The sequence below is a fragment of the Carassius carassius genome, chromosome 45 (assembly GCF_963082965.1).
Source record: "Carassius carassius chromosome 45, fCarCar2.1, whole genome shotgun sequence".
Lineage (NCBI taxonomy): Eukaryota > Metazoa > Chordata > Actinopteri > Cypriniformes > Cyprinidae > Carassius > Carassius carassius.
The window spans coordinates 3172831-3193258 of record NC_081799.1 but is presented as its reverse complement, the minus strand read 5'-3'; the positions used below and the strand labels follow the sequence as shown (position 1 = coordinate 3193258).

Here is a 20428-nt window from a genome sequence, read left to right as displayed (position 1 = left end):
TTTTTATTGGAAACCCCTTTGGCCAACCTAATTTGTTTTTAAATGTGCTACACAAATAAACAAACAAATGTAAAACTAACTGTCATTGACATAACAATGAAAGCGTAGCTTCATGATAACATTACGTAAAGGGTGCATGAACAGTGAATACAAGAGGACCTAAGACTGAGCCTTGTGGTACCCCATATACTTAACTTGTTTAATGTTTGACAATTCCTCATTTACACACAAAATGGTACTGATATGAGAATATGAACATGTCTTCCCACAAATGTTAATGTGATCTTCTAGTGTTTTTGACATAAGTCAAAGTTTTTAGATGGTTCTACAATTAACCAAAACAAAGTTGTGCCTTCTTTACAAGCAGTTTCTATAACTGCAAGCTTGAAAATCCTTGGAACATGACCAAGCAGTATTTCTCATTTGCCTTGACACATAAAACCTTTTTTTGTTCTTTCCAAAACAGCAAACACAAATTGAGCATTTTATACCATGTGTTTGTAAAGAAAGTACTAGCATTCAAAAACCATCACAATGTCAATATAACTCACCGTTGAACATGGCAGGCAAATTATATGACTGAAATCAGTGGGAAAAGGAAATCTTTGTCCAGGCAGTGAAAGTGGTTTCTAAGAACATTACCTTTAAGTCATAATTCATACAGCATATTGTAGATATGCTGCTCATAAAAATCATGATAGAATTTAAGTAAAAGAAACTATAGAGAGAGTGTTTAATGTAGTTAATTTATATCGGTAGTTTTCCCAGGGCACTTGAATAATCCTGACCTCAGATCTTTTCAAGTATAACTAGAGAATGAGGATTCAGAGCCTCCCATACATGGACAAAATCACAGGGTCAAATGCAGAGCCCATTCAGCAGGACGTATCAGAGCAAGGGGGACGTCACTCTCCCAGAGACTTTAGAGAAGTTTCCAAAAAAGACCAGCGTTCCTCTGGAGAGGATTCCAGCCGCCTCTCTGCTGTGCACTCAGCTTTGTCCGTCTCTGCCTCCACTCTCTGAACAAGCTCTCTTTTTTCTCCTCGGCTGCTAGCAGAAACCCAGGAAATCAACCATGGAGGCCATCAAGAAGAAAATGCAGATGCTGAAGCTAGACAAGGAGAATGCCATAGATCGCGCAGAACAAGCAGAAATAGACAAGAAAGGTGCAGAGGACAAATGCAAACAGGTAAATGGAATGAGTTTGGTGAACTGAAAACAGGTTATCAGACTAGACTTTTTTCTGTAGGTCCATCCATGTTTTTGTTAATTTTCATATGTCTTACTGAACTCTTTGTTAAACTGAGAAAAGCGGACTAAAGAAAAGTATGAGGAAAATTGCAGAAGCAGTGATATAAATAAATACATAAACCCTTTTTAGTTTTTTTCCCTCAGTACTAAGTACAGAAATTGTGTCATTTGACCTTTCCAGTATGTGTAGTGTATATGAATCATCAGTAATCATCTGGTCAGTGTCATCAAGTCCAAAAACTGATGATTAATCCCAGTTTATGGTCCAGCATCTCTGATGAGTTGAACTATTTTTAGTCTTGTTCCTCAAGACCTGTCAATCAGGACTAACTGAAGTGGCCCATGCCAAATATAGTGGTGTGAATATGTTAGTATATTTCAGTAGCTATACTTGATTACAGCCATTTCATTAAGAGACCCAGGCTGAGTTTGATTAAATGTGACACAAGTAACAGCACAAATGGGCCTGTCGCTTTAGATTTATTTGTAGACCGTGATGATTGAATTATTCCTGTTGATCTTTCATTGCCACTCTTGTGGTCCTCATCAATTAATAGGCAATGTTAGTTATAACAGTTCTCTGTTTAACTGAAAGCCATCTTAATGAAGGCTTCTTCATTGAGGACACTGCTGCTGTCCGTAATGGAAGTGCAGCTGGCTTTCCCATGGGAGAAAAACATGTGAAACTATTTTGTCGGAGCACATGTTATATGATAGTTTGTAGACATTAATTACATTTAATTTTGAATCTCTTTATATCTCATCTATTAAAATTTGATTGGTTCCTTCCTCCAAATTGATATGCTTCCGTAACTGATTAAATGCACTTTTGGTTTTTAACAAAGATTAAATCACGATTTTATTTATTGAAAGCCTGGTCTGATGGTCCAACTCCATCTATTCTTGTCCCAAGGCCTTTGTTATTTGGTCACCACACGTGCTGTCCTCGATCTTTTTTTGTCCTGCTCCACCTTCATGGAATTGTTCATCATAATAGGATCAAGGCTTTGTACCATCTGGAGCCACCGGGCTGAGTTCGTCGTCAAAGCTGCAATGCTTCACATAACTGTCCCGGTCCGTCAAACAGAATAAAGTGAAAGGCATCCGTCATGAATGCATTGCTTTGACACCGTTCACTTGTTCTGTCAATCGCTGTTGTTATTTTACACTTCTCAGTTTATGAGCTGACCAAAGTGGGCTCTATTTTTGAAGCCTGCATCATCTCGTTTCCATATGCAGCATCCGACTGTCCCGCTGGCTCTCGATAAATAGAGGCTGGTTTATGACACTAAGCTATGTGTGGTTAATGGGTGGTGGTTTACTTGAGGTGTGTTAAACGGGTGGGTGGGGGTCTCTGCTTTAACATAACATTGCCTCTTATACTTGTCTCCTCATGCCCTCCCTAACAGCTCACCTTAATGAGACAGTTATGAGCTGGGATTTACACATCATCATTTCTCCTCAGTGTATGAATGGTGGACACATTACTTGACAAGTAATGGTCTTCCAAAATATGGAGAAACAAATGTTTCTAAAATAATTTCTACCCTGACTTTGTCCCTCAGTCGGTCTTTCTGTAGTAGCACTCAAATCAAGCATCAAGAACCTGGGCAAATCAATCCTTTTGAATAAAACTATCCTTTACGGCACCATTTGACAGTATTTTCAGTGCTTGATGTGCGTGTGTGTGTGTGTGTGTGTGTGTGTAGCTTGAAGAGGAGCTCTTGGGCCTGCAGAAGAAGCTGAAGGGTGTGGAGGACGAGCTGGACAAATACTCCGAATCACTGAAGGACGCTCAGGAGAAACTGGAGCAGGCCGAGAAGAAGGCCGCAGACGTGAGTGACACACAATCATTAAAGATTCAATGTCTTGTTTGAGATGTTGTGCATGCACAATTATACACTACAGGTCTGGGGTCAGAAAGATTTGTTTTGTTTTTGTTTGTTTTTTTAAGAAAAATTGACTTTAACAGAGATGCAACTGATCAAAAGTGATAGTAAAGACATCTATAAAAGATTTCTATTTCAAATAAATGCTGTTCTTTTGAACTTTTTCTTTTACTAATCAAAGTGTCCTGCAGCAAAACTGTGTTCAACACTGATAATAATCAGAAATGTTTCTTGAGCAGCAAATCAGCATATTTTCATGATTTCTGAAGATCATGTGACACTGAAGACTGGAGGAATGATGCTGAAAATACAGCCGCACATCACAGAAATAAATTACATCTTTACAGTTTATTACAATATTTAAATATTTCACAATATTAAATATAAATAAATGAAGATTTCACCCCCAAAAAACTGTATACAACATTTGTAAAACAATATAAGACCACTTATGCCTTATTTGAAGGCTAAATATTTTGTATGAATCTCAAAAAGGCATATTAAGATCATATTTCATGCTCTACTTAAAATAGAAAATATATTTAGATTTTCTAATTTGATAAAGGAGGCCTATTTTAGGACCATCACTACCAGATCAGATCTATATGTTAATAATAATAACATACACACATATGTATGACAGTGTTTCGCATTAGAATTGATAATTGGGAGTGAGGAATGTGTTCAAACATAACATCTGGGTACGAGAGGTTTAAGAGGTGTGAAATGTTGGATCTGTGGTCAGTATGATATGTGAAGGATGTGAAGTCTCTTCCTGTCCACAGCTGCTCCCCCCCACAGTATCAGATTCTGTAAACACTTCATAAACACTGTCAGCACCTCACAGCGTCACACCACTTCATCACAGACCCTGCGTTTGCTGCTTGATGCTGTCTGTTTCATCATCCAGTACCTGGCATGTTCCCAGGGTTTAACGTGGCCTTTGACCTTTCCACACTCACACGGTCAATTCATTTAAATCTCAGTATCCAATACTCTTCACTGATGACCAAAATACAAGCATGATATACTTTATCTTCAATACAATATACGTGCAAAAGATACAAATGGTACTTCCATGGTCTTTCTGGGCATGGTAGCACAGAAATATTGTTTTTTGGACGTGTACAATTATAGTGCCATGGTATACTACTTTATCACAGTATTATCCATACCAAATGTATTGTAAGGTCTGCAGTGTTTAATATTAGTATTTGTGAAATTCAGATCTGATAAAGAGTCTATGGATGGTTCAAACAGCTCACAAATGTTAGACGACTCTTGAAAATACACCAGTTACACATTTATCAAATGTATTCATTAAATAATATATATTTAATTTTATCATATCATTAATTAAAATGTACACTACTAATCATTATAGAAGTATTTTTCTAGGTTGTTTAAAAGTGTACATTAGTGTATTTGACTTCGAAATGTCTGCTTTTTAATTTGCATTTGTTCAATCCGTGACTCAAAGCAGCTTTGCAGGAGATCAGTCCAACTCAGTGATGAGACTGGCAATCCCAAATCTCCATTAGATCATGTGTTTGGGAAGAGGAGGAGAAACCTGGAGCCTGTACTCCTCTAGCATTGCAATAAATGTGCATGTGCTAATTATCAACTAGTTACATGTGAAGAACAATCCAGTCATGGTGGAAATGTTTTCATGTGGAAGCGTCACTCGCTGTGTGTCTACTGTGTTTATCATTAATACGTTGCCAAAAAAGGAGAAACATCAGAGGAATGCAGTCCTTTGTTTACAGTGAAGTGATGTCAAGACCTCCAGAGTGGATTGGTCTAAGGACAGTATTATAACTGTCCTTAGACTTAGGCTGTAAATACATTTAAATCTGTGTATTTATAAGCCATGAATGATGGCATCATTTTTCTTTTCTTTTTTTTCTTTTTTTTAACAAAACCTCATAAAACCTTTGCCGTGATTTTGCAAACAATCCGTAAATAAAAATAATCCTTTTTGACAATCAAGCTGTTGTAAAATTCAGTGGTTAAAGTCACAGAGGGTGTTTTCACACTGCGCTCAACCCCGGGTTATCATCTTTCTAAACCGTGCTTTTAACCCTAAAGTTTCACACTTAGCAGCTTCTACACACATGTTCTGGAAATAAATCTCGAGACTTTTCCCAAGATCTCGCGAGAGGTCACGGAAACTTTTCCAGTGTAAGTTCAATATTATTATAATAGTTAGATATTACAGATAATTTGTTAGAAAAACAACGTGTTGCACGTTTTATTGGTGCAACGTTTTAAAATGAGTAGTGGTGGAATTTATTTTGTACAATATTTGCAAATGCTTTTTTATCAGTGAAAGTCCTTTAAAATAAAAATCAAGCTATGTAAACACTTTCAACACTATGGCCTTGTTTTATAGAAAGGGCTGAAGCCATAGTTCAGTTAGGACATTAAAGTCATTTTTATATACATGCCTTAGAAAACACATTACTGGTGTGCGTCTTAATACAGACAGAACAAAGGCTGACGTGATTTAAGATCAATCAGCGCAAGGTCTTTCAGTTGAAACAGCTCAGATTTATATTTTAGTTTAGGACTTAAGCCTTGTCTGTGAAACCGGGGGAAAAGTGTGTCATCAGGTAATGAAAAGTTCGACACACACTCACTTGGACACTTGGGCCAAATACAGGAAATATGCCATATTTGTAGTCAAGTGGTCAAGTGCAAAGACCGCAAGGTTATGAAGCTTACCCCCCAAGAAGATATTGCATTTAAAATAAATGCTTATTTATTTTATTTTTTATAATTTTCTATTTTTAATTATTATTATTTCTTACACTCTATCTCTTTTGAATTTGAATTGTTATGTGGCCTAATGTTTGGCCATCCTTGAACCCCTGGCTCTTTTCCTTATTTTCATATGTTTTCTTGCATTTGTATTTTCTAAGCAAGTGTTTATCCAACCAGGGGTCCCCAAGGCCACCCCTAGGATTATTTGCAGTGGGTCCTATTAATTTAAATGCAGAATGTAAATTCACAATAGTTTAAGAAGTGAAAAAAGAGTGCAGCAGCTGCTGCAGCCACAGTTTTGCGTCTCTGAGCAACATTAAAGTGTTTCGTTCCTGAATGAATCAACCGTTTAAATGATTCGGTTCAATCGCAATGACTCACTTATTAACAGTGACTCGCTGCCACCTATTGGCGGTTTTAATTTCACATTTAATGGAACCTTTTCATTTTTTAAATAATTTCAAACATCAGTTTTCAATGTTTTATCTTTAAAATATCAAAACATTATTTATTCATCTGTAACTGCAGGTTAAAGTATTCCATGTTCCACGGAGCTGCATTAAACAGTGTGTAAAAACATCTAAATGGCACTTCAGATGCAGCTTCTGTTTTATCTACATTGCAAAGATCAATTTTGTTGATACTGATTGCATTTGCTTGGTAACAGCCCAAATGCAAGTATTTGACCTAAAATATGGTGCACACTTTTAGAAACAATGGTGTAAAGGTAAAAAAAAAAAAAAATCAGGTGTCAGCACAATTAAAAATAAGATATCAGCACAATAACACTCAGCAAAATAGTGTAATTATCGTTATCGATAAAATCCTAGAACTCACAGAGATATAACTTTTTGTCTATATTGCCAACCCTTAATTTTTTTTTTCTTCATTTTAATGTGCCACCCCCAAAATTTACTGTGGCCTCATTTGGCCACCCCTGTTAACATTTTCTGGGGGCGCCACTGTATCCAACAGTGAGGAGTGTGTGTGTATTAGAGTGACGCCTCTGCTTCTGTGCTGCTCTGAGTGCTCCGGGTCACCTGACAGGTGCGCTGCGTCATCTGTTGCACCGGCGCACATCAGCTCGAGCTCGGCCCACGGATGTGTGCTTCTCCCGCGGTGCGAACACAGCGCTCGCTACACTTTACCGGGGGAATCCTACTTCTTTATAGGACGAAACTAATATGTTTAACCTGAACGGTGTCTGATAAAGGCAAGATCACTGAGCTATAGCGATATCGCTGCTGCCCTGTCGTGTTATTAATACCGGACTCGGGATCCAGAGGCGATGGCCTCGGTAACATCCATAGAAGCGGTGAAGAGGAAGATCCAGAGCCTGCAGCAGCAGGCGGACGAGGCGGAGGAGCGGGCAGAGCTGCTGCAGAGGGAGGTGGACCTGGAGCGGCAGGCCAGAGAGAGAGTGAGTGACCCCAGAAACACACATATTGTGCTGGATGTGAAGCTCGTCTTCAGCCTGGATGCGGATTCTGGCCTGAACGACTCTGTTACAGTGATGTTTTATCTCTTTATGTACACTGTTCTCTTCTTGTTAACTTCAAAGACCTCATATTCACTGCAATACCAATGTCCTTTTATTCCGAACCAGCCAGACAGGCGGTTGTTTGTTGAAAAGAGGCCTACTGCAGGCCAGGTGTGATGTCCTAAACGACTACAGTATCTTTATTATAATGGCTCATGTATATGTGACCCTGGGCCTGGAGCACAAAAGCAGTCATCAGTAGCACAGATATATTTGTAGCAGTAGACAACAATACACTGTATGGGTCAAAATTAACCATTTTTCTTTTATGCCAAAATCATTAGGATATTAAATAAAGGTCATGTTGCATGAAGATATTTTGTAAATTTCCTACCGTAAATATATCAAAACTTAATTTTTGATTAGTAATATACAATGGCAATGAATTTTATTTCAGCCAGTGTTTTTTTTTTTTTTTTTCAGGCTATTTTCTCTAAATATAATTTTTTTTGCACCCTCAGATTTTCATAATAGTTGTATCTCGGCCAAATATTGTCTTGTTCTAACAAACCACGCTTCAATGGAAAGCTTATTTATTCAGCTTTCAGATGCATGAATCAAAAAAATGATCTCTTATGACTGGTTTTGTGGTCCAGGGTCATAAATATAAGACTGATGTTTCTCGTGGTTGGCATCTGAGTGCTCTGACTTTGAGATGTTCTGTTTTCCTTTAAAGGTTAGTTCACCCATGCCTTTAACCCACAAACAACTGATGAAACCTTTGTACTGAGGAGTGTTGTTTCACTAGATTATGAAGAAGAACTTCTTATATAAAGATGTTATCAACATAACCACATTAGAATTGCCACAGGCACATTGCCTCTAATAGCTACAGGCACGTTGTTCATGTTCATTCATGTTCATTGTGTGCTGTGTTTGGTGACATGATTAAATGTTCCCACATTCAAAGGGTTAACAGTGGTAATAGCATTGCTGGCGTGTAGTTAGCTATTAAAGCATTGGACAGACAGTTGATAGTGAGCGCAACCCTCTTTACGCTGTGAACTTTGCATTTTAAAGTTGAACTTTATAGCCTGTAATGCATTCGTAGAGAATGTGTCTGATGGGAACTTCTGCTGCTGCTTCATGCCAGTGACTGCAAGAACTAATAAAACCTATAGCTCAAATGGAAATTAATTGGCTTTGGATAAATGCATAAATGTAACAGTTTTGTTTGGTTAACAGTTCCATAGATGGTTGTTGTAGTGCTTTTGAGGAAGAAAATGTTGTTGTTTTAGAAAATTGTTATTGCTTCTGCTGCCCTACTGTTTGATGTACTGTGTTTTACAGCTGTTTTAATAGTAAATAAATACATTCATAAATGCAAAACAAAATCTACTTTTTTTGTGTTGTCGTTGTTGTTCTTCAAAAGACGTACTTTTGAGGAAGCATACCAGTATGAAGAAATAAATCTGTGGTTAGAGTCAAAAGTCTTTTATCTTGATGTTATAGATGTGATTTTGCATTTAATTTGGACATTTATCTCAGGTTTTCACATTGCATGTTGCCATCACATTATCCAACATGAAGTTCCAGATGACATTTGTCCTCATGGCATGCTGTGATTGACTGGTTGTGGTGTGGTGGCAGGCCGAGGCCGAGGTGGCGTCCCTGAACAGACGTATCCAGCTGGTGGAGGAGGAGTTGGATCGCGCTCAGGAGAGACTCGCCACCGCGTTACAGAAGCTGGAGGAGGCTGAGAAAGCTGCGGATGAGAGCGAGAGGTGGGACACTTACACTACACACATCAGCCTTTTTTATTTATTTGACACGCATCCCTTTAGTTTTTTGTTATCAGAAAAAAAATAAAATAAATGAAATGTTTTTCATACCTGGTCAAAGCCAGAGTTTTAGATAGTTTCAAATAGTTGTTTTGTCATTCGAAAGACAACCTTTCCACAGTGTAAAGGATCAGCCCTCTGTCCAGAGTTTCATGAGTAACCTGTTGTGTTTAGACTTGAGCTTGTCTGTTCATGGCATTTGTGAATGTAATACTGACCGCGTGGTTTCTCCGTACAGAGGAATGAAGGTGATAGAGAACAGAGCAACAAAAGACGAGGAGAAGATGGAGATCCAGGAGATGCAGCTGAAGGAGGCCAAACACATCGCTGAGGAGGCTGACCGCAAATATGAGGAGGTGTGCATGTCAGCTGACCTCACAATATTAAACGACTGGAAGCTGCTTATAATTAGATGCTTTTCACAGTATATTTAATTATGAACATGCATCAAAGTTCCACAATTTCACAACGATGGAATGGAAGGCACGGAAAACATTATTATTTCTAGATTCATAAACTCTCAGGATTCAGACAAAAGAAAAAGCCAAGTCAGTCCATAAACTATTTATCTGTGTTTTCTTATATTTCATGTTTATTCATTTCAAATATATATTTATACATAACATTTACAAACAGCATTGGCTTAAGCCCATTTCTTGCACGTTTGATAGATAGTATCATAGACACCCTGCATGTATATTCTACGTTTCATATCCAGCTGCAATTTCTCTCAATGTGTCTGATTCATATTTAAGGATCTGTAAGCGCTTTGTTTGTTTTTTTAGTGTGAAGGTTATGTCACTATACCGAAACCTGAGTTTTTCTGCATTGGGGATTAACTTCCTCCTTCGTAACTTGGCTTTAGAGATCTGTGATATTTGTTATTTGACTGTAATTGTAAACTTGTGTGTGTGTGTGACTGCAGGTGGCCCGTAAACTGGTGATTCTTGAGGGTGAGCTGGAGCGCTCTGAGGAGCGAGCTGAAGTGGCTGAGGCGTAAGTACATATAATGCATATTAAAACAGTTTAGTTGAGACTGAACTTTATTGCTTTAATCATAAATAAATAATAATATCAGTAACTTTGTGTGTTAACGGGATTCTGTAGTCACTGATATTTGATACTGATACTTTAATTTCAGTATTAGGGAGCATATTCCTGGATGTATAAAATGTAGGCTAGCAATAGTATCATGAAAACATGATCAAGCTTAATCAAATTCCTTGCCAAAGATTTGTTGATTGTATTAATTTACTCAGAAGCAATGTGTGGAATATGTATTCACAATGGTTACATTTGTATGAATAACATGAGTTTAATATGCATGTCTAACAAATTACAAAGCTACATTCAGAAAACATATTTCCAGTATTCAGTCTACTGCAAATGCTTTTTAATTTAAAGCTGCAGTCCGTAACTTTTTTTTTTTTTGTTAAAAATGATCTGAAATTAATATTTGAGCAAATGCATAACCAGCCAGTGTTCAAAACTATTGCCTACTTTAGCCCTATTCACAACGGTTTTCCAATTTGAGTGATACGGGTAGGTTTTCGCGGGAAATTCGAGCATGTAGCCGTATCATTACGTCACGTCTGTAAACATAAAGAAGTTCTCCCGGCTAGTAGGCTATCACATGTGAGGATCCTGCAGGTGACGGATCATTTATAGCCTTCTCTCAGCAGCTGGAATAATTCAACTTCTCATTTTGATGGCGGATTGTAATACAAAGAATTGAAATTCAGTTATATTCCAGTTTTAAATGTGCTTCTGATTACAGATAGCCTACGTGGGATTACATAAGATGTGTATTTTAAAGAAAACCAGTTCGAAGGGAGCTAAATTTTCTTTTTGGGTTAAAGTTATTTCTTAATATTCAATTTGAATTATATGACAATTAGAGATTAGACTGTACAGAAATTGAAATCTTCACACTAATGCACACTATACTCATAGTCACGCAATGCTAATGTTGTTAACATTATTAATTTGAGAACAAAGTATAACCATGATAAAAATTTGCATGGTTTGATATGAGAGAACCGATCATTAGTTTAAATCACAATTGCGGAATTTCTTGTAATGCTTTTTTACTCATTTGGTCAGAACAAATGTGGCAGACTTGTTACTTGTTCAGATGACAGTATCCAAGACATAGGCTAGAATCTGTGATTGCGAAGTACAGTAAATATCCACAGTGGTGCGTTAAGTGACTGCCACACACACATACTCCTCAAAACATTAGATTAATCCTCGCTGGAGCTGCGCAGCCCACACAGGGAAGATAAATCTGCAAACAGCTGTAATTGCAGGTTTTGAAACAGAGATGGCAACAAAAAGGCAAATCCTATGGACTGCAGCTTTAACAAATAACAGAAGAGTTCTCAGGATTATTTAACAACAGCAAGGTTTCTGATTGTCCATTCTCCTTGTGTTCAAAATGCATGATCCATTGCTCCTTATCCTGTGACTCCCCATTACCTCCCCCTTCCCCCACTGGCCCATTTTGGACTAACCCAGTCGAGTCAGGCAGCTGGAGGAGGAACTTAAACTCATGGACCAGAATTTCAAATCCATGATGGCCGGAGAGGAAGAGGTACTGCCGAGAGACTGATGTAGTGCATTAACTCCGGCTTCTTTTGACCTGTCCTCATTTTCGGAGATCTGTGTCCTCCTGTGCTGCTCTTCTCGGCTCTCTCCCTCTGCAGATAAACGCATCTTTTGCAAAAGAAAAAGGGACCTCAACTAGAACCTTGGGGAATACCATACTTTAATTACTGCTGTTATGTAACAATCACCTCGGAAAATATTTAGTTTTAATTATTTTTTTAATTATTTTTTTTAATACCATTATTATTGTTTAGTTTATTTGTATTATTATTATTTTTTTTAAATTAATCATTAGTTTATTATTAAAGTAGCCAGTCCTCCGGTGCGGTTCTTCATTGCTTTTCTTAAGAAACTGTTTTGTGAATAACATGTAAAGGCATTTAAAGTGCCTGATGTGTTTGGAACTTTGAATGGCTCTAATATTCAGCCAAAATTAAGGGAATGACCTCATTGTTTCATTCATGTTGGGGTCTCTTTAGCTTAAACCCCTTCCTTTCCTGTCTTCTCAAAGTGCTGTCTCTCTCCTTTCCTTTGCCCTTTCTTTTCCCACTTCTCTTGCTGTGGTACAGCAAATCTGGTGACCTAGAGGAAGAATTGAAAAATGTCACCAACAATTTGAAGTCCCTGGAGGCACAGTCTGATAAGGTAGGCAGAGCCCTAGTGTTTGTTGCAGAGAAAAGTCCAAATGTCCTGCTATTCATTTTCAAGTCAGACTGCCCATGTTCACTCTCATGGGGCTTATCTGTATTTGTGGTTTTGATTTGGTGTTAGTACAACAAATGATTGTATCAAATGTAATTTTTCCAAATTTTAAGCCAAACTTCAAAATGAGATTCCCCTTAAAGCAGCAGTGCATACAGGGTCAGATTAGCCAATGAAGTCAATTGTTCCCTTGGTTGAGGAAAATAGCTTTCTCATACTCCCAGTCTCCATAGACTTCCCTGCCATTCTCTTCTTCATACTTTTTTTTTTTTTAATTTAAAATTCATTATCAGATGTATTTTAGTATTCTGCTGTGAGCATTTAGCCTGTGAAGAGTTCTTAGTTATTGAGTGGTATGTAAATAAAACCTTTGTTTTATCTTCAAAGGCATAATTATTGCACAGATTGCGAAAAATGCTCTTGATTTTCAGTTAACTTCACACAATAATAGCTGCAGCATCAATTATTCATGTTTTATTTATTCCCCAGTACTCCACAAAGGAAGACAAATATGAAGAGGAAATCAGAGTACTCACTGACAAACTTAAAGAGGTGAGTTTATGAAAATTCAGCACAACTGCTCCTCTCTATCAGCTATAAACTCGAAATTTGACCGTATTATTATACACCGTTATGGGAGCCTCTATAGCTTTGTTAAAGCTATCTGAAACTGCAGTAAATAACATGGTAAACTGTAAAACATGCATAAATAAAAGCCTTTCAGTCCACACAACACGAATCCTTACAAAAATACACAATGTAGTTGCTAACACTTTTTGTTTGTTTGTTTTGTTAGTGAACATGGACAAACACGGTTTTCTTATCAATTGTTTCAGTGGGACATGTTCAGTTAGAGACTGAAGTCTGATCATTTGTGTAACCAGGACTGATTTGGGAGGCTATTGATTGCTAGAGGTTTTATTTATGGATAGAGGTTTATGACTGAGGTTGTTAGCCTGAGTGAACATGACAGTTCAGTTTTGAGAGTATTGTCACTGATTATGTTTAATTCAATACTAAAAAGACCAGATATTTGTGTGTGTGTGTGTGTGTGTGTGTATATATATAATTTGGAGTATATGAACTTGGTTTTGACACTTGCTGGCCTATAAGCCGACACTGGCTCACTAATATGGTTTGTACATCCATGCTGTGTTGAACTACTTTATCTCAGAGATAAAAAAAAAAAAGGACTTTATCTCTGGCAGAAAATGGGATGCATTTGCAGGTTTAGTTTCACCTGATTGTTGGTTTAGTCACACATCCAGCGCTCTTTATGTTCTGTGTGTTCTCAAGTTTCTCTTTATTGTTTCATTGAGTGAGAAACCCCTTCAGACAATTCATTGTGTAAAAATAAATAATTCAGACTGATGAACAAAACAATTCAGGCCATTTGATCAGCTCATTGATCGCCATTACTCATGTGACTAAATACAAAAGCTCATTTTGAGAAAATGAATGAAGATGATGTTGTTTTCCTCTAGGCTGAAACGCGTGCTGAGTTTGCTGAGAGGTCTGTGGCGAAGCTTGAGAAGACCATTGATGATTTAGAAGGTACTTCTTCAAGATCTGTTCTGCTGCCTGTAAAGACTGACTCTACTCATGATCTCATGAATCTACTTGTGTGTATTAACAGCTCTGTTGCCTCACTCGCTCTAATTATAACCTCTCTCTCATGTTTTGTAAACCAGAATGGTTCATAGAAGAATTGAAAAATGTTTTGCATGACCAGATGAGCCGGATCTCATATACTAAAGTTGCTTGAAGTGTCGTAGGCGTTGTGTGCATTTCCAACAGATGGATCTAGTGTCTTTTGAAGGACTGAAACTGCATGGCATCTGTTTTTGGTGAGGTGACTCTGACACCTTAGATGTCGAGAGAGTAAGAACGACACGTGAGAGCATGTATCATGGGATTAATTTCAGAGCGACTCTTCGAGTGAGCTTGAAAATTATGCTTGAGTCAAGGTTTTCTAACCAAGATTGCTTGTTGATCAGACATTGCAGTGAAACAACTGTGATCGTTGAAACTGGCCCTCCATCTCACGGTCTTATTTTGTCTTTTTCTGCTGCTTGTTTCGTTCTGTCCGTCTCGTGTGTGTGTGTTCTCCTCTGGGACGATGTACAGATGAGGTGTACGCTCAGAAACTGAAGGGTAAAGCCCTCAGCGAGGAGCTGGATCTGGCTCTGAACGACATGACTACCCTCTAAGCGCTCTCTCCGTCGTCTCATCCTTCTCGACCGTGTTCTGTCTGTTTTTTTTCTGTAAATTGGACATCAGGTGTTGTTCAGCTCCAGTTTAGTGTCGTGTGTCTCTCTCCTGTCTCTGTGATCTGTAATGGAAGTCTTGTTCTCGAGTGACTTTCGTAATGTTGACGCTTCCACTCAAACGTGCTCACTGCTGCTTTACTTCATCCTGCTGCTGGAATAAATGTAAAAATGTCTTCCTTCTGTTTCTTAATTTCTATATCTATTTTGCATCATCACAGATTTGTCATCCATTATATGTGTGGAAAGTGTATAATTCAGATTATGACAACCAATGCAGTGAATTCAGTTGTTGTTGTGCACATAAGCACATGCAAACAGCTGCATAGCTACCAGACTACTATTGATACAGGAAGATAGCGTGTGTGTGTGTGTGTGTGTGTGTGTGTGTGTGTGTGTGTGTGTGTGTGTGTGTGTGTACACACTATATTGCCAAAAGCATTGGGACACCCCCTTCTTATGAACAGGTTTGACTGCTTTAGTAATTTCCCTGAGTACAAATCTTAATGTTTAAGCATATAATGATACTCTAGGGAATTGTGTGCTGCTAATTTTATAGCAACAGCTTGGACAGGACACTTTTCTATTCTAACATATATTATGCAGAGCTAAAATTAGCTGGACGTAGATGAAACCGAAAGCCAGACACAATACATTTACAAATTTCTCTTACAGGAATAATAAGGTGGATCTCAGGCATTGCAGTGATTGATTAAAGCCTAATGAGATACACATTAATCTCTGCAGGTTTTCATATTAATTACAATGAATTCTGAGTCAGAAGATACTTTGTCAAAGCTTGATCGACAAATCTCCATCAACATTCTTAACGTTCATTCTCTAGCATTGCTCTGATGGTGACAAACCTCAAGACTTCAGGTTTAGAGTTACAGTCAAACTGTGGTGCCATTAAACCGAACTCAAACTGACTTGCTCAGCGAGATTTTATGGTCCAAATTAGCTTTCTGTGACCTAGAAACCTAGAAAATTGAACTGATAAATGTCATCAGTCATAAAGTAATGCAAGATGTCACTGTTTTCTTAAAAATATACGTAACTGACTGCCTGTAATGTATCATTTTTAAGTTCTGTGTATTCCAGAAAGCAGGTTAAACTGACCCAAGTAAGTTAACTCTGAGTAAGCTGTTAACTTTCAGAAACCAAGGTGACTTTGTGGGTCCTGAATGTTAGAAACTATTTTTAACTGGTTTCAACTTCTGTATTTTTATCCAAATGTTGGTATTGCAAAAAATTGTGGATGAAGGCATCAAGATTGTGAACATTTTCACAATGCATATAAAAAAGCTTGCTTGAGGTTTTTATTTAGTTGTTTTTGAATGTTCATAAATTATAAACCCATATATAAATCCCTAGATGAGCTCAAAGTCGTGTACAACCCGAATTCCGGAAAAGTTGGGACGTTTTTTAAATTTTAATAAAATGAAAACTAAAGGAATTTCAAATCACATGAGCCAATATTTTATTCACAATAGAACATAGATAACATAGCAAATGTTTAAACTGAGAAATTTTACACTTTTATCCACTTAATTAGCTCATTTAAAATTTAATGCCTGCTACAGGTCTCAAAAAAGTTGGCACGGGGGCAATAAATGGCTAAAAAAGCAAGCAGATTTGAAAAGATTCAGCCTGAAGAACATCTAGTGATTAATTAAGTTAATTGATATTAGGTCTGTAACATGATTAGCTATAAAAGCTTTGTCTTAGAGAAGCAGAGTCTCTCAGAAGTAAAGATGGGCAGAGGCTCTCCAATCTGTGAAAGACTGCGTAAAAAAATTGTGGAAAACTTTAAAAACAATGTTCCTCAACGTCAAATTGCAAAGGCTTTGCAAATCTCATCATCTACAGTGCATAACATCATCAAAAGATTCAGAGAAACTGGAGAAATCTCTGTGCGTAAGGGACAAGGCCGGAGACCTTTATTGGATGCCCGTGGTCTTCGGGCTCTCAGACGACACTGCATCACTCATCGGCATGATTGTGTCAATGACATTACTAAATGGGCCCAGGAATACTTTCAGAAACCACTGTCGGTAAACACAATCCGCCGTGCCATCAGCAGATGCCAACTAAAGCTCTATCATGCAAAAAGGAAGCCATATGTGAACATGGTCCAGAAGCGCCGTCGTGTCCTGTGGGCCAAGGCTCATTTAAAATGGACTATTTCAAAGTGGAATAGTGTTTTATGGTCAGACGAGTCCAAATTTGACATTCTTGTTGGAAATCACGGACGCCGTGTCCTCCGGGCTAAAGAGGAGGGAGACCTTCCAGCATGTTATCAGCGTTCAGTTCAAAAGCCAGCATCTCTGATGGTATGGGGGTGCATAAGTGCATACGGTATGGGCAGCTTGCATGTTTTGGAAGGCTCTGTGAATGCTGAAAGGTATATAAAGGTTTTAGAGCAACATATGCTTCCCTCCAAACAACGTCTATTTCAGGGAAGGCCTTGTTTATTTCAGCAGGACAATGCAAAACCACATACTGCAGCTATAACAACAGCATGGCTTCGTCGTAGAAGAGTCCGGGTGCTAACCTGGCCTGCCTGCAGTCCAGATCTTTCACCTATAGAGAACATTTGGCGCATCATTAAACGAAAAATACGTCAAAGACGACCACGAACTCTTCAGCAGCTGGAAATCTATATAAGGCAAGAATGGGACCAAATTCCAACAGCAAAACTCCAGCAACTCATAGCCTCAATGCCCAGACGTCTTCAAACTGTTTTGAAAAGAAAAGGAGATGCTACACCATGGTAAACATGCCCCGTCCCAACTATTTTGAGACCTGTAGCAGAAATCAAAATTGAAATGAGCTCATTTTGTGCATAAAATTGTAAACTTTCTCAGTTTAAACATTTGCTACGTTATCTATGTTCTATTGTGAATAAAATATTGGCTCATTTTATTTGAAAGTCTTTTAGTTTTCATTTTATTAAAATTTAAAAAACGTCCCAACTTTTCCGGAATTCGGGTTGTAATAACTGCTGTTTCTATTTTGCATTATTGCACCAGTGTAAACTATTTTAATTTTTTTTTGCTTTTTTAACATTCCTGTTTTTTGTGACAAAAATGTGCAACTTATTTTGACACAGCCTGGTCAGAGTTGCTTGTGTTATTAACAGCTCCTTTAAAATGCTCTGTCTTTATTAAATATCGAATGCTTTCATATTACACAAACTGCAGATGGTTCAGAAACATTGCTTCTTGCTGATAGCTGGTTTGACAGAAGAACAATAACTTGACAAACTCATATAAAAGGTGCTGATGATTATGGAAATACTGAGCTGCAAAGATACTGTTATCCAGGGTTTTTAGCTGTAGAGGTGTGTATTAACTCCAGGGACAGTTAGATTAATATGACAGGATTTATATATATATATATATATATATATATATATATATATATATATACACACATACACACATACATATATACATATATACATATATATATACACAGAGACTACATCAAAGGCCTAAGAAATTATAATTATAGATTTTTCTTTTATGCCAAAAATCATTAGGATAATTTCCTACTGTAAATATACCAAAACTTAATTTTTGATTAGTAATATGCATAGCTAAGTAGTTCATTTGGACAACTTTGAAGGCGGTTTTCTCAGTATTTTGATTTTGTTGCTCCCTCAGATTCCAGATTTTCAAATAGTTGTATCTCAGACAAATATAGTCTTCCTAACAAACCATACATCAGTGGAAATATTATTTATTCTTATAAATCTTATTTTCAAAAAGATGACCCTAATGACTGGTTTTGTGGTCCAGTGTCACATACTCTATTTGAATGAATCTGGATTCTTAGAGAATGATAACAGTCATTCCCATCATTTTTATAGTTTTTATTTTATGATTGTCAATAGTTGTTTGTCTGCTCGTTTCATGTGCTACTTGATTTTGAAGTTGTAATTAAGGCTGTCTCACCAAATCTCTCCTTGTTCTCACATCACCAGAGAAACTGGCCCAGGCCAAAGAGGAGAATCTGAACATGCACCAAGTGCTGGACCAGACCCTTCAGGAGCTCAACAATTTATAAAGCCGGCGTGTCGCAGCACACAGCTCTCCAGCGGGGCCTGACGCAGCTCTTTGCTTGATAAATCAATGTCTTAGAGTCACACACTTGCCGTATTCTTTCCAAACAGCCCGATGCAAACAATGTCTTACAATAGAGCGAAGCCAGCAGTACACTAAACGCATTATAAACATGGATTTGTAGTATATGTAAGAAATCCATTGTGACCTTCTAATTTGATTTATTCTAAATGGCATGTTTACTACAAACATAGCTTTTTGACCTAATCTGAAAAAAATCCTGTAATTCTCAACTTCGGACTTAAACCATATACCGTACTAACAATTTAAAAACAAGATTTTGTACAATGAAATAACTTTTGAGGTAATTTTTTTTTTTTAAGCTTTTTCATTGATTTGTACTAAAATGCACAACTGTGATTGTTACTAATATCTCGTATCAGCTGCAGACTTGTAATATGAATGTTTCCTATTGGCCTTTCAGTGAAATTCGCTGCTCCAGATGCAACGTGGATCTTGTGTCCCACTCCCAGGGAAGAGGGTCCAAAATACATTTGTGCTGATAAACACTTGCTTTAAAATGTTTTGAAATGACAACAATAGATAACACTAAATCATCTGGCATAATTATATATAAGTGGGCCTGTGAGACATGACTTCTGTTTTTGACTAGAATAACTCCTGCAAATGTTTGCAAACATTTCTTCTGTCTGTCTGACAGATCTGACCAAATCTGTGAAGAAGAACAGTCATGTATTCATGATGATGATAATAATAATGATACTAATTATGGGGTTGGATGAGATTGCTGAATCATGTTATTATTTCTGTGTTACATATGTGAAAGAATGCAATGGATTCCATTAATTGGGGAAAATAATTTTTACTTTAAAACTTTGTCTAAATCCCTCTAATGCAAATCACTATGTTATAAATCCTAGAAAAAACACTGAATTTAGTTATATTAAAGGTTTAGGTATATTAAAGTGATGACTTGGATCATTCTTGCACACATTTTTAAATCATTCCTGCAATTTTTATGTATCACCCATTTATGTATCCTATGCAATTGTTTGAGCTATTTGATTAAAATTATTAAAATATTGAAAGCAGAATTTTGCCTTTTTATTGAAAAATCATCTTCTGGATAAGTCTGACAATAACAGTTAAGAGAGGTGTCAGATTCAAAGACTGACTTTGAACAGTATATGTATTTGTCCTTTGCCATAGTAAATGTTTATGCTGTGGTGAGAAACAGACTGCTTATTTATTAGTTATTACGGTATAAGAAACCCTTTAAAATGATATTGCAGTTTTTCCTTTATAATGATGTCATGAGTCAGGTTTCTTCCTTTTTCTTCTCTCACGCTCTCACTCATTTACACACACGCACCTTATTAGCTCATTATCATATTACACTTTCTCCTTCTCTTTTCTGCTGACATCTCTCTCTTCGTGCAACTGTTTTTCATTGCAATCAGTGCTTGCGCTGATTTGCTTTGACACCTGTTTCTACTTGGCCCTAAGTGTTCACCCTTTATCTGGTGTTTGCTCTGGTAGA

The 20428-nt window shown here is 37.3% G+C and overlaps 1 protein-coding gene across 8 annotated transcripts; it reads left to right on the top strand.

Moving 5' to 3' along the window:
- Positions 1-910: 910 nt before the first annotated feature.
- On the top strand, positions 911-19982 carry LOC132126904 (tropomyosin beta chain). Of its 8 annotated transcripts, none has more exons than XM_059538496.1 (9): positions 911-1189; positions 2961-3086; positions 9034-9167; positions 9463-9580; positions 10150-10220; positions 11742-11817; positions 13023-13085; positions 14018-14087; positions 18789-19982. In XM_059538496.1, exons 1-9 carry the CDS (start codon positions 1076-1078, stop codon positions 18869-18871), a joined length of 855 nt encoding a protein of 284 aa, XP_059394479.1. In that variant the 5' UTR covers positions 911-1075; the 3' UTR covers positions 18872-19982. The 8 variants fall into 8 exon arrangements, with proteins under 8 accessions (XP_059394479.1, XP_059394478.1, XP_059394477.1 ...); XM_059538495.1 differs by lacking the exon at positions 18789-19982 and adding an exon at positions 14661-14818; XM_059538494.1 differs by lacking the exon at positions 11742-11817 and adding an exon at positions 12401-12476 and having other exon boundaries at positions 914-1189.
- Positions 19983-20428: the final 446 nt, after the last annotated feature.

Excerpts from the sequence above, each read along its gene's own strand:
- LOC132126904 (XM_059538496.1), top strand. The coding sequence starts at position 1,076 with ATGGAGGCCATCAAGAAGAAAATGCAGATGCTGAAGCTAGACAAGGAG. Across the intron at positions 3,087-9,033 it reads CCGAGAAGAAGGCCGCAGAC|GCCGAGGCCGAGGTGGCGTC; the intron begins GTGAGTGACACA and ends GTGTGGTGGCAG. Across the intron at positions 14,088-18,788 it reads GACCATTGATGATTTAGAAG|AGAAACTGGCCCAGGCCAAA; the intron begins GTACTTCTTCAA and ends TCACATCACCAG.